The sequence below is a fragment of the Chinchilla lanigera genome, unplaced genomic scaffold, assembly GCF_000276665.1.
Source record: "Chinchilla lanigera isolate Chin_1 unplaced genomic scaffold, ChiLan1.0 scaffold00019, whole genome shotgun sequence".
Lineage (NCBI taxonomy): Eukaryota > Metazoa > Chordata > Mammalia > Rodentia > Chinchillidae > Chinchilla > Chinchilla lanigera.
The window spans coordinates 14,202,662-14,216,888 of NW_004955420.1; the positions used below are offsets into that span (position 1 = coordinate 14,202,662).

Genomic DNA, 14,227 nt, shown 5'->3' on the forward strand with positions numbered 1-14,227 from the left:
ATGAGCTCCAGGCCAGCCTGAACTGCACAGCGAGACCCTGTCTCAAAAAGACAAAAAAAAAATAAAATAAAATAAAATAAAATAAATCAAAAAGACCAGAGAAAGTTCACACACATACAACTCACTAAGTGAACAACATGGAACACACTCGGGGACACTGCACCCACAGTTGAGCAGTCCAGGAAGGCCCGGGACAGTGGCCAATTCCACCACTGTCCTGGGGCTGGATACCCTTGTCCCTCAGCCACCTCCACGCCACACACCCTGGGCAGCAGCTCCACACACTCACCTGCTGTGTGACATTTTCCTCTTTATTGTGGCCCCCACCGGCATGCCCACAGAACCAGAACCATGCTACTCAAAAAATAACAAAATGTTTTATCCACATTTCCGTATATACAACTGAACAACATTGTACATGTTTCTTTTGCACAGCAAAAGAGATATAAACATTCAGCTCTGAGAACACAGTTATGTACAAAAGAAAAGTCAAAAATATTTCACAACAGTGCAAAAATATTTTACACAGCATCACAGAGTGAGATCTTTGGGGCAGGAGGAAGGTGTGTGTTTCTACAGGAAAACTCCTTTTTAAAAGATATTAGATGTCCTTAACTGTAAACAAGATGCAACTTTCCTTCATAACCCACCCCCCAAACAATTATTTGAGGAATTTGGCAGATTTTCAAGAGTCTGAGTCTGAGATAAACAGTCCAAGTCATACACCAAAAAGAACTGGGAATTGGGGTGGTATTGAAGCCGTGACGTTGTGACCACGACTTTTTAAAGTACGCGTCAATGACAGTGCAAAGTGGCTCCCTGGGAGGGGGTCGGAAGAAGTTAAACCCCGCCCCCTCTTCGGCCCAGCGCCTCACAAACAGGAAACTGGCTGCCTGGCCGGACTTTTCCAATCCCTGGGCGGCTTCTCCTCCCCACCCCATATGACTTCCCTCTACTTTTAGGGTTTTCTCTTGCATGTGCCCCCATCCCCACGACCAATCTGAGCCGCCTCAAAGGGAGCAGCCAGAGTGCTGAGGTCGCAGGTTGGGAAGGAAGCAACCATGGGGAACTCCAGTCCTGGGGCCCACCCCCGTAAGGGATGCGCCCCCTCCCCATTTCCCCTTTCCGGGGCGGGTAGGGGAGAGGGAGGTTGTTGGGACCACGGCTGGGGAGTCCCTATCAGGTGCGGGGAGCGCACGGCAGAGTCCGCTGGACGCTCAGCCCGAGTAGGGCGTGTCGGGGCTGGGGCTGGCACTGCTACCAGTGGGGCCAACCGGGCTCCCCGCAGTGGCTGAGGTGTCCCCGCCCTCGATGGAGCTCTCGCTGCCCGTGCTCTCGCCCGACAGCAGGCGCGTTACACGCAAGTCCGCCTGCAGGGTGCGCACGTCGTTGCCAATGCTGAGCTCTCCCAGGTCACTAATCAGCTGCGACAGCTGGGCCTTTATATCCGAGGAGGCACCGTCCTCCCGCAGCGGAGTTGGTGTCCCGGCCCCGCCGCCCAGCGCCTCCTCGCGGCCGTTCTGCACTGTGTCCAGCAAGTCCCCGCACTCCAAGTGCATGGCCACCACCAGCGTGCTCTGCTCCTCGCCCTGCTCCTGCACTGGGTCCAGCTGCCTCGCGCGATCCTCCTCCTCCTCCTCGTTCTCCTCCTCGTCCTCCTCTTCCAGGCAGCCTTCCAGGTGCTGCTGCTGCTCCTCCTCCTCCTCTTCCTCCTGCTCTTGCTGCTCGCCGAGCAGGTCCTCGGTGATGGAGCCCAACTTGGGGGCGCTGCGGCTGCGCTCCACCGGGGGTTTGTAGCAGCAGGGTCCGTGCAGCAGCAGCTTGCGCAGCGGCACCAGCGGGATGGTGTGCGCCCCGACCAGCTCCTGCTGCTGGTGGCGCGCGTCGTCCCGCCGCTTGAGGCGCTTAAACTCCGCCAGCGCATTGGCTGACGTCTGGTACAGCAGCAAGGCCATGGCCTGCGCCTTCTCGGGCTTGGACACCAGCACGGCGTGACAGCGCAGCATCACCGCCTTGTGCTTCAGCTCGTGCCGGTACACCCAGGCAAAAACCTTGGGCAGGCGCGCGTCGGCCACGCAGTAGGTAACGCGGTGCAGCAGGTAGAGGTGGCCCGGGCGGCGCAGCGCGCGCTCCTCCGCGTGCACCATGCGGATCCCTTGCGCGCTCACCGTCAGCTTCATCTTCGTGCCCTGGCGGCCAGCCTCGCTCTTGCTCCAGATCTTGCCCACCGCCAGGTCGGTGCAGCCGTCGCCGCGCGCCTGGATGGTGGTGGCGTTGCCCAGGTAGAGCACAGTGTACGTGGGGTCCTCGCTGGTGATGTGCAGCTTCTTGCGCTTGGAGCGGAACATGCTGCCCACGCGGCTGAGCGCGCCTTCGGGGCAGGCGCGCGCTAGCGAGCTGAGCGCAGAGTAATGCAGGCTCACGGCGTAGCCCTTGGGCTTGGACGCCTGCCGCGGCGGCGCCTCGGCCAGCAGCTCGAACTTGTGCCTCTTCCACGGCAGCATCTCCGGAGGGCGCCCCGGCGCGGCTGGGTGGCGCGGCCGAGCGCGCAGTGTGGGCCCCGCAGAGGCACCAGCCCCAGCCGAACTTGGCCTGGGCAAGACTGAAAAATAAAACTCTGCTGGGAGCGGCCCTGGGGGGCAGGCAGAGGAGGACTGAGAGTACTTGGGCACCCCGCAGGGGGTGGAGTTCAATTTTAAAGAGAAGAGAAAATATTTAGCTTCGAGTGCGCAAAGGGGGATGGGGGTGCGGGGGCGCGCGCGCAACACAGTCACCCTAGTCTAGATAAGGACGAAGGCAAAAGTCTCAGGCGAGCAACAACACGAGAAAAAAAGGGAAGGAAAGTGGAGTGGAAAATGTCTCCGAAAAAAACCAGATGCGCCCGTCTGGATAAATACGGGGCGTCCGCGCCGCGCAGCCAGGATGGGGCGCCGAGACGCAGGAACTCTCCAGAGACGGCGATCGAGCCCCGCATCCGGCACTCGGGCCCCGGCCCGGAGCCTCGGGGACTCTGTAACAGCCCGCCCCGGGGCCAAGCTCCCCACCCCCAAGGGTCGCTGGAGAGTGGGGGCCGCTGCCGGGCAGGTCCCAAGATCAGCAGCTAGCTGAGGGTGTCGGAGTCCGGGCGGCCCGCGGGCCCCGCGCAGCGACCTCGCCGCTCACTGCATCCCGCTCGGGCCGGAGCTCACTGTCCCGGCCGGCGCCGCCGGGGCAGCGCGGGGCTCCGAGGGCGGAGCGCGCGCACATCGGCTCGGGGACTCCGCTACCTCATGGCTCCGCTCCCGGGGACGCCGCGCTCCGCTCCCGGCTCTCCTGGGTTGACGGCCCGTCCTTGCAGCGCGCCGGGTCCGATCCTGCGCGCGGTAGCCGGCTCGCCAGCCTCACATCCTTGCCGTCCGGGAGCTAGAGCTCGGGTAAATATAGGCCGGCGCGAACCATTCGTGCGCGCGGACAGGGGAGGAGCAGAGGAGAGGCTCCGCTCCGGACCGCGACGCCCGACGGATTTCTGGTCTCTTAAAGGGACCTGGTTGCAGCCCTTGGTCGAGGGCAGAAAGAGACCAATCCAATCCTACAATTAAATCCTAAATGTACCAGCATTTCTTTTATCTACAGCAACTACGAAGATCTAGGATTACCCCGCACCAAAAGGAACTTGCGCTCTAACACTCCACCCCCAAAGCTGAATAGCAACTCCCTGAATAAATGTACGCCTAGATCGAAACTTCTGGGGGAGGCGGCAGAAGGTGAGGTTGTAGACTGTCATTTCCAGTGCAGAAAGGTTGGACAAATAGTGATTGTTTTTCTTGTGGGGCCGCTCAGCTCCAAGAATCCCTGGGTAGTATAGAATATTATTTTCAGAATTAGATTCTATTAAAGAAAGCAAATTGGTCGTGGGGTTGCATGCCCCTTAATCCCAGCACTTGGCAGGCTGAGGCAGGAGAATCACCAGAGTTTAAGGCCAGCTTGGGTTACATAGTGAAGTCAAGGCCAGCCTGGACTTCATAGTGAGACCCTGTCTCAGAAAAAAACAAAACAAACAAAAAAACCAAGCAGAGTGATGAAGACGTATCTTTGACCATGTTGGAGCCTGTTACCCACAAGTCAATAGCAGGTAGTGAAAAGTGAGCGCTGAGAGGATTGAAAGACACGTTGCTGTTGAGAGTCAATAAACGAGGTGCTCCCAGGTCCCAAGCCCCCAGCAATACTCGTGCTGTGAACCCTCGGAGTGGAGTTTCCTGAGATAAACACAGTTCTAGGTGCTGCTGTGTGTGTGGAGACCTCAGTTTACTTGGGCAGGCCTGGAACTCGGTTTTGTTATATCACTGGCAAATTTGGGATGAGCATTCCTAGTAAAATGCAAATGGCATGTTTTATTTGAGTGTCAGACAATGCCTGGCCACCCTCCCATGGGAGTGCTGATTGCATTAATCACGCTGCTTTCCGTGCCAACTGGGCGATGTCCTTGGGTAGCTCATTGCCGGGCTCGTGAAGCTGCCTGCCTGCCTCTATGTTCTGCTCAGGCTGAGCACAAGGACTTCAAGGCCAGGCGTGGGGCACGCCTATAATCCCAGAACCCAGGAGGCTGAGGCAGGAGGATCACTGCGAGTTTCAGACCAGCCTCAGCTACATAGTGACACCTTGTCTCAAAAGAAGGAGAAGATGAAGAGAGGAAGGAGGGAGGAGGAAGACAGAGTGGGCTACATGCTATGAGAAAGACCCAAAACTACTATGAGAAACTTCGAAAAGAAAAAGTTGGTCGTGGCTGAGGAAAGCGGAAAAGAGTTCCTGGCAGTAGTGACATTTGAAGGGTGAACAGAATTTCCCCAAAGCAGAAGGTCTGCTGGGCTTTCTGGGTATAAAGGACAGCAAAATCACAGAAGCGTTGAAAATGCATGTGCACGTACAGGGGAGGATGGAGTTTAAAGCTACAACAATAAAAGGAGGAAGTTTCCCCATCAAAGCTGAAGGTTCCCGGCTAATGGATTTCCGAGCCTCTGCTTTCTGAAGGTGGGAATGGCCTGACCGACCCAGGGCCAGGAGGGAGGACAGAGTCGCAGATGCACAGCCCCGGTCGCCGCCGCCACTCTGTGTCACGCCTCAGCTGCCTCTTTAATAAGCTTACTTCAACCTCGGGGAGCAGCAGGTTCTAGGCGAATGTGAACACCCGGCCGTGACTCACGGCCCAGACCTGTGCTGAGACCCAGGAGCGGAGCCTGGCTGTCTCCACCCCGCCCGGGCCAGGCGGTCTCTGGGACCCGCCTGACCACCCCCGCTGAGAGCTCCTGAGGACGCCAGCTCGGAGATCAGAGACTGGGGCAGCGCTGCACAGGACCGCTGCAAAATCAGCTGGGAAACCGCCCACACGGTGACTACTTTTTGTGACGCGGCGCCATCTAGTGGTAGCACACAGAAGCGCCGCTCGGTGGGATGGCTTCCCATAAAACCAGCCAGGCCAGTGGTTGGATGGACAGACAGCCAAGTCACCGGTGGAAGGAAACGCTGTGACCTCAGGAGTCCCGCCCACAGGCTGGTATTGAGGTCAACCTTTCATGCCACAAGGGCTCTGGGGCGGCTTCTCCCTCTCCACCGCCCTCCCCCAACGTCCCACGGAATGGACGTCAACTTCAGAGGTGACAAATGAGGAATCTGGAACCTTCAGAGGTTTCCACAAATATTTGCTGAGAGTCCTCGGGTGTGACATAGTTGCAGCGCCGGAGGGGCGGGGAGAGCAGTAAAAAAGACAGGTGTTTGCCTTCGTGGGATTTACAGGCAAAGGTGAGGCAGATAATCAACAAACGACTAATAAAAGATCGGGCAGAGATAAGGCCCCGAGGCAAGGAGGCAGCGTTAGCAGTGGAGAGGGGCTGGCTTAGAAACACAGGCCCAGCCAGGCATGCTGGCGGACACCTGCGACCCCTGCACTTAGGAGGCTGAGGCAGAAGGATAGCTGAGAGTTCAAGCGTAACCTGAATTACATAGGGAGACCCTGTCACGAAAAACCAAAATACATGGTCGAGAAGGCGCGTCATTGGGCACAGCCTCCAATGAGTGCCAGTTGCACAGAGAGGGCAGTGCACTCTGGCTCGTGCAGCTAGTAGGGCGGTCACCAGCCATGTGTGGGTTTTCAGCACTGAGATGCACATTTGGTATTGAGTTAAATCAAATATGTATTTTTTGTTCGTTTTTGAGACAGAGTCTCCCTATGTCATTCAGGCTGGCCCTGAACTCCCTGTGTAGCCCAGGTTTGGCCTGGAACTCATGGCAATCCTCCTGCCTCAGCCTCTGAGTGCCAGGATGACAGGTGCACACCACCACACTAGGCTCCTCCAACTCACTTTTAAGAGCCTTAACTCCCTGTTCCCCTGCTAGACTGTGTGCTCCTGGGGGGCAGGGATGCTATTTATTCCCTGTTGTGTCACCACTGCTAGCATGATACCTGGCACCATGTCAATGTAGGGTCAATGTCTGCAGAACAAGCATGAACCGTGTGGGTATTTTCACAGTGATGGGACGATGGCAGACACAGGCTGCTAGAACCAGGCATGGGCTGCTAGAGTGTGGGCTGCAGGATAACCTGGCTGGCCCGCAGAACCTGTGCGTGGCAGACGCAGTGTCAAGGGAGCCTGTGCCAGTGTCTGCATTTTACAGAGGGAGAGGACGGGGCCTGCAGCAGGGAGGAAACTGTCCTCAGGTCCCCCAAACCCATGCTCTTTCTGACTGAGCCTGCCAGGGCCCCTCCCAGGCCTGCCCGGGCAGGCGGGGCATGGCCAGGCTGAGTCTCAGAGGCTCTCGGCCCTGCCTCCCACTCTCGGCTGAGCTGATGTTCTTCCGGTTGTAAGGACAGCAGGAAGCTGTCGTCATTTCCTGGGGCTGCCAGAGGAACAACCTTCAATGGGGTGGCCCAGAAATACATCCTCTCAGCATTGTGGGAGCCAGAGAAGGATGCCGCCTTCCTTGTCTCTTCTGGTGTCTGGTGGCTACCCAACGTGTCAACCCACGCTCTGCCATGATGGTCGTGTGTGGCGTCTCTCTGTGTCCTCTGTGTGGAGCCACGGTGTCCAGTCTCACAAGGACAGCAGCCCTTGAACCAGGGCCCGCTCCAATCCGTAGATTCTTTCCTTCCCTTCATGACATCCACAGAAACATTGCCCAAATAAGGGCACGTCCACGTGTGCCGGGAGTTCGGACTTGAACGCCTCTGTTTGAATCCAAGACAAAGGCTATGGCAGGAAGGAGCAGGAGTGAGCAAGGGACAGAGGAGCAAGGTCAGAAAGCCACAAGCTCTGGAGGGGACCCTGTGGCCTGTGTCCCCAGGAAGGTTTTCCTTGTGCCTCTTGTCATGGCGCCCGCCCCTCCCAGGGCTGCTTGCAGGAAGGTGGGACCCAGCAGAAATGCAGTGCTAGGGGCCGGGGATATAGCTCAACGGTGCAGCGCCAACCTGCAAGCACAAGGTCCTGAGTTCAATTCCTAAAAAAAAAAAAAAAAAAAAAAAGCAATGCTAGACAGAAGCCAAGCAGAGAGAAACCAGTGCCTTACTCACCTGCTGGGATCAAAAGCAACAGTGAAAGTGTTTACATTTTTTAAATTTATTGCAATAAATGACACATTGCCGTGAATCCCCCTCAAAATTCTCCTCCTCCATTTGAACACAATTACCCCATGTTCTTGCCACTTTCTGAAACAGCCCTGGCGCCCTCTTTCCTGAGCGTCGTTAGTGGTACCATCGCGGCTGTCGTGTTCTGAATTCACTCATTCTGACTTTGGAGAAAAGCCAGAAGTCACACGGTGCCAGATCCGGTAACTAAGGTGGACCAGGACACAATGTCATGTTTTTATGAGCTGCCTTTCTGTTGGACGGCGCTCGGCAGCAGAATTTACCATAATTTTTATCACACCTCATAAAGACACTCAAGAAAGAGGACTCCAGAGCTGCTGACCCCTGTGACCTCAGACACTGGGTATACACAGGGCAGCACGAAGAAGGGAGCCTGCCAGGGTCAGTTGAGTCTGCCAAGCACTTCAGTGGTCATCTGCCCGATACCCGCTGTGAGGCGTGAATGCACCGTGGAACACCCTGAGGTTTGTCAGCCTTTGCTCGAGCACCTCCTGTGCGGGGATCTCACTGCCTTCCAAAGCCACATGCTCCACCTTGGACCCACGCTCATGGCAGTGAGATTCCAACCAACAGGACCTAAATTACAACTGCGTCTCTGCCACGTTCTGGTTCTGCTGCCTCGAGTTCACTTGGAACCATCTTCCTCCCGACCGTACGACACTGCTTCATATAAGTGGCAGTGGCCCCTGTGACCCTCGGTGTCCCCCTCCTCAGGCCTGTCACACCTCCATCACCTTTGCCTCAGACGACACGGTTCTGCATCCCACCCCCACATGGCTGAAGAGCTGATGCTTACTGACATAGAGCGGTCTAAGAGGGGACTCACATTCAGAGACTTTGTGCTCAGAACACCCTCATGGAGGAGCAGTGCCGGCTCAGGGGTGTAGTGCAGGGCTTTGTTGCTGATTTGAGCTGTTATCCCAGTTGACAGCCACTGAAATGGAAATTCATCAGGCCAGGGAGTCCAGTCAATGCTGAATTGCCAGAGCATCATGCTGAATGAATGAAGGGATGGATGGATGGATGGATGGATGGACGGACAGACGGACAGACAGACGAATGGATGGATTGAGTGAATAAATGACTCTACAAAATGAGCCTAATTGCCAGGTATGGTGGTACACACCTATAATCCCAGCACTTGGGAGGCTGAGGCAAGAGGATTATTGTGAGTTCGAGACCAGCCTGGGCTACAAAGTGAGCTCAAGGCCAGCCTGAACTGCATAGTGAGACTCTGTCTCAAAAAGACAAACAACAAAAAAAGCTAAAATGAGCCTGCTACTTTCTCTTTGCAGGTTTCAGAATTGATGACTATGAACCCCACTTCTAGCTTCCTTTACTCTGCTTCACTTTTTTTTTGTTTTTGTTTTTGTCTTTTTGAGACAGGGTCTCACTATGCAGTTCAGGCTGTCTTTGAGCTCACGTTGTAGCCCAGGCTGGTCTCAAACATGATCCTCCTGCCTCAGCCTCCTGAGTGTTGTTATTACAGACATGGGTCACTACATCAGGCAACGAAGATAAACTGATAGAAGACAACTGAAGAGCGTTTCCCTACTGATTCAAAAGCACCGCAGAAATGGTCAAACTTCTATTTTCACAACTGTCAGTCTCATGCGAAGTGCCTCAATGTCTTTGCAGAAGGGGGCGCTGTAGAGAATGAAAGGCGAGGGAGACAGCTGGCCTTGGAATCATTTTTCTGCGATCTGACTCGTTGTTGGCCAAGGAGTGAAATGTACACCAGAACAGAAACCCACCAACTGCTCCATCTGTTTGCACAGCCCAGGCTCCTAGAGTAGGACTGCAGAGAGCTCCTCCGAGGTTTGCTCCTGGGTGTGTGTTTCAGGGCTCATAACTGTTCAGAAGTAAAGCAAGCATCGCACAGTTCTGTGAATGAGGAACCCTCCGTGGGCTGCTACCCAGGAACCGGATCCATACAAGGCATCCACTCCCCAAACCAATGCCGCTCCTTCAGGGGTCAAATGTTCAGAGAATCCTGGCTTCCCTGACACTGCTAGAGGGATAAAACTTAACTCCCAACCTGTTAGATGGCAGAGGCATCAAATTCAAGTTTCCAGAAATCAAAAAATGAATGCTGGGGCTGGGGATTTAGCTCAGCAGTACAGCGCCTGCCTGGCAAGCGCAAGGTCATGAGTTCGATTCCCGGTACCGGAGAAAAACAAAAAACAAACAACAAAAAAAGAATGAATGCTAAGGAACAGTGGAGGTTAAGAGTAGGAAAATTTATTCGGGGGTAGGAATGGGGAATAGAACCAGCTCCTGAGACCGGGAGGGGTCCCAAAGGGGTTGCCAACAAGCTCACTTCTCTGAGAAAGTTTTATAGAGCAAAATCACGAGGTGGATACAACGTGGTATAATCAATCAATAAGACTACAAGTATGAGCCAGGCATGGGGGCGCACGCCTATAATTCCAGCACTGGGGAGGCTGAGGATTGTTGCGAGTTCGAGCCCAGCCTGGGCTACAAAGTGAGTCCAAGGCCAGCCTGAACTGCATAGCAAGACTCTGTCTCCAAAATCAAAGGAAGATTACAAGTATAGCCACCTGGCTAAGATGGATCCATTAGTAGCAAGGACGTATGGATGACATCATTAACCCTGGCTGATAATCTGTAGTCCTTAGTCTTGTCTTCAGTCCTAGGGGGTGGGAGGGAATGGGCCACCCCTAATGAGATAATGGTTTCTTTATACGGGAATCTCAAAAGAGTGGTACCAACAATCTCAAACCTCCAATTATCCCTTAGGGAAGTATGCAAACCTGGCCTTTGTGACTTTAGTCTCATTCAGATCGTGTCCAGCCAGTTTCAGGGTGTTATCTCCTGCCCTGACTCCCTGTAATATTCCTCCCTAACGCTGCCGTCTATAATAACAGGACCAGCACTGTGGGGCCCAGGAGGCTCGGGCCAGTCTTGTAGACGCCAGCCTGGGTGCAACACGATGGCTGGGGATTGGCCGGGTTGTGCTGTTCCCCGAAGCGTGGGTAGAATCACTTCTGCTGGGACCCGGGATGATTCATCTCTGCAGCCCCTCAGTCAGGCACCAGCCAGTGTCGGGCTCCAGCCAGTCTCAGGCTCAACCCCTCATCCCCACGACCACCACTCCTTCCTCAGCTGACCTCACTCCTCCAGGTCTGGGTCGCATGACCTTGTCTCACCAGCAATTGCTTTCCTCTCTGCCCTCCTCGCTGAACAGTTATCCATCTGGACGCTCCCCTGCCTGCTCAGGGGATGGGGAAAATCTGTCCAATTAGTCCCCTAACGGAGCTGGGTGTGGGCAGTGCATACCTGTGATCCTAGCACTCAGGAAGCACAGGCAGGAGGATCAACACGAATCTGAGGGCAGCCCGGGCTACATGGTTGAATTTAAAGCCTGCACGACAAAGACCCCCGTCTCAAAAAAAAAAAAACTTGGTACCCCCACTAACTACTGAGCAATGATCTAGCAGTATTATCTTCTTTCCTGTTTCTTCAGGATAGGAATTATGGCGATCATTATTAACCCCGTTGGCCACATAAAAATCTTGAAACTCAGTTCTTTGATTAATGTCTTGCACAAGTGTTAGAATAATCAGTGCTTTGCTTATTTGTCAACCAGGAAGATTTGCTACTGGTGTCAGTGTCCTACCGACGCTCCATGAGTCTTGATTACATTATCACTTTGGTCTACTTGATCAGTATTTTTTGGAGCTCTTAGAAAAATGACAGCAGAAATTCAAAGTGTTTGCTCCCTCATCATCCCTGGAAGTGTGAAATCTGGGAGAGATTTGAGGGGGAAGCCTCAAGTTACTGGCTGAGCTCTGTGAGGCGGCAGGGTCTCTAGATCATCTACTGGTATTAAATTGTGAACCCACATAACCTTACCATGGGTCAGCATGATCTCTCACCACCCAGCTCTGGAGAACACCAGAAGCTATGACTACTCCTATTCCATGTGTCTTTGTGATATCGTTCTGGAGATTATATTTATTTATTGCTTATTTGTTTGTCTTTTGTTTTTCAGACAGGGTCTCATTACGTAATTCAGTCTGGTCTTGAACTCACTATGTAGCCCAGGATGGCATGGAACTCGGCAATCCTCCTGCCTCAGCCTCCTGAGGGCTGGGATGATAGGCATGTGCCACCACATCTGGCTTTTTCAGAGATATTAGACATATGCTCGTCCACTGGGAAATGGGAGATTATGCATGCTCCAGTACATTCCTTTGCTGGCCTGTGAGCACTGCCTTCCAGAAGCCTTGCCAACTACCAAAGGGCTTGTCAGCTATCCTTGGCGAGCTGCCTAGAGTTCACTTCAGGTAGGCAAGAGCCCGTCGAGTTGCAGCACATGGGGGCCTGGTAGGGAATCCAAAGATGGGGGCATGGTGTTGTTCAACTCTGCCTGCTGCTAACTTGCCATGACTGACCCCTAGCCGGTCACTTCCACGTCTGCAGCTGCACCAGCAGGGAGTGGGCTCTTCCTACAACTGTGTTCCCCAGAGTGTATCAGAAACCAAGCCCCATACCCGTCTGTAATCCCAGCACCTGGGGAGCTGAGGCAGGAGGTTCTCTTGTTACAAGTTCAAGGCCAGCCTGGGCTATAGGGGGAGTTGAAGCACAGCTGTAATTACACAGCAAGACCCTGTCTCCAAAAAACCAAACCAAACAAACAAAAGAAGAAACCAAAGCCCAGGTCTCACCTCAGGCCTTCTGCATTACAATGTTCCCACTGAGATTCTAGGGGTTTTAAGTGCACATTAAGTTTTGAGAGAAACTATATTACATGGCTTCTTGGTCCTTAACTTTTAATTAATTTTAATGGACAAGTAAAAATTATACATATTCATCATGTACATGTTATGTTTCAACGTTATAAATGTGCAAGAGCTAAATCAAGCCAGTTAACACACCCATTACCTTAACTTCTAAAATTCATGCTAGGGGCTGGGGGTTTAGTTCAGCCGCACAGCGCCTGCCTGGCAAGCGCAAGGTCGTGAGGTCGATTGCCCGTACCGGAAAAAAACAAACAAACAAAAAAAACTGCATAAAATTCATGCTAACAATCCTCCTTCCCAGAGCCCCCAGGGATATCAGGTTAGCAACAAGGCAGGTTGAATTCTGACTCTGCATAAACTTGGATCTATAATTTAGGAAAATTGCTTCCCTCTGTGAGATCACAACAGAGAGGGTTCTCTGGATTGAGACTATGTTTTACCAGCACACGTGACCCTAATCTGACTTTTCATATTGGCATTATAGGAAACCCAGCTGATAAAGTGAGAACAAAAGCCCAGTCCTCTAAGAGTGGAGCCAGCTTGCTGTTTTCCTCCCCTAACCCCGTCCCCACGCCCACCCCTCAGTTTTTTGAGACAGGGTCTCGCTGTGTAGTCCAGGCTGGTCTTGAACTCACGGTGTAACCCAGGCTGGCCTTGAACTCACTGCGATCCTCCCGCCTCAGCTTCATGAGCGCTGGGATTACAGGCGTGCGCCATCATGACCGGCTGCTCCCTTTCATTTTAATTATAGGAGATGTTGATGCAATATTAACTGGAATTTACAAACATTTTTTATTTGAAATAAGTCAAAAGTCAGACCTTGTCGGCTTTCCTTACAATCTTGCCAAGCCCGCGAGATAATAATTCAGTTTTCCATCTGGAACTCCCACTAAAGGGGTACTTTTCTTCCCAGTTTGCTCCTGGAGAAAACAAAGCAAGATTCAGCTGCTGAGTTAGCTATACGCATCCCCTTGTTGGGACTGGTACACCAGATGGTGGGGGAGGAAAAAAAAAAAAAAAGACCCTCCAGGAAGTCCCGCCCACCTCCCGCCAGAGCGACACTGGCATTGGACAAAAAAGTTGGAAGGCGGGGCTAATTGTATAAATATGAACGGCCATATATTTTAGCTGTCTTAGTTTCCCGACGGACGCTAGAGACTGAAGAACAAATCTGGGACGTACCATTTTCTTAACGCAATCATTCTATCCAAATTGAAACATTCGTAGGGGTGTCTACAGTAAAGTTCCAGGAATCATTTTTACATTTTTTTCCTATGATACTGGCAAACTCGAGATATGCAGAGAGCACTCTGGAGTACGTCTTTCCCTTTCCTGTCGCCCTCTGGTCTAACCTACTTGGGCTTGCTTACGTCACTTCCTGGAGGAGGGCCTGGAACACGGGAAGCTGCACGCGCGGAGGAGCGAGGGCTTGTGCCACACGCCGGGGTTGCTATGGGCCGGAGGAAGGTGCGGGGTAGCGGGTCCTTGGGCCGGGCCCTTATCCGCCACCAGACTCAGCGGAGTCGTGGCCACCGTCACACCGACTCCTGGGTGAGACAGACCGTGGTATCTTTCTTATTTCTGTCTAGTTTGGAGAGTTGGAGTGCTACAAAACGTGAGGTGAAAAGTCACAGGGAAAAATTCCACAAGTGACGCGTTTTGCAGATTGCGTAGGAGTTTCCTCGTGGCCGGGCAGCGCGTCCTAGCGAGACGCAGGGCACAGAGGTAGAGGCTTGAAGGCGAGACTGGTGTGATGGTGAGGCGGGGTTGAAAACATGGAGTCACAAATGCCAAAATACCCAAGATACGTTTGTCGTTTGTCCTAGAAGTCTTTTTTTTTTTTTTT

The 14,227-nt window shown here is 53.3% G+C and overlaps 2 protein-coding genes across 2 annotated transcripts in view; one reads left to right on the forward strand and one right to left on the reverse strand.

The window, feature by feature from the left end:
* Positions 1-293: 293 nt before the first annotated feature.
* Fam43a (family with sequence similarity 43, member A) lies at positions 294-3,426 on the reverse strand. Its single transcript, XM_005383185.2, has one exon. It carries the CDS (start codon positions 2,502-2,504, stop codon positions 1,218-1,220), a length of 1,287 nt encoding a protein of 428 aa, XP_005383242.1. The 5' UTR covers positions 2,505-3,426; the 3' UTR covers positions 294-1,217.
* A 10,342-nt stretch (positions 3,427-13,768) lies between these two features.
* The window catches only part of Lsg1 (large 60S subunit nuclear export GTPase 1), a 27,860-nt gene continuing 27,401 nt past the window's right edge, over positions 13,769-14,227 (forward strand). Inside the window, exon 1 of the mRNA XM_005383186.2 lies at positions 13,769-13,932. Coding sequence (XP_005383243.2) covers positions 13,834-13,932 — 99 coding nt within the window. The 5' untranslated portion in view covers positions 13,769-13,833. The remainder of the gene's footprint in view (positions 13,933-14,227) is intronic.

What these genes read in the sequence shown, in the direction of transcription:
- Fam43a (XM_005383185.2), bottom strand. Translation starts at nt 2,504, where the DNA reads ATGCTGCCGTGGAAGAGGCACAAGTTCGAGCTGCTGGCCGAGGCGCCG.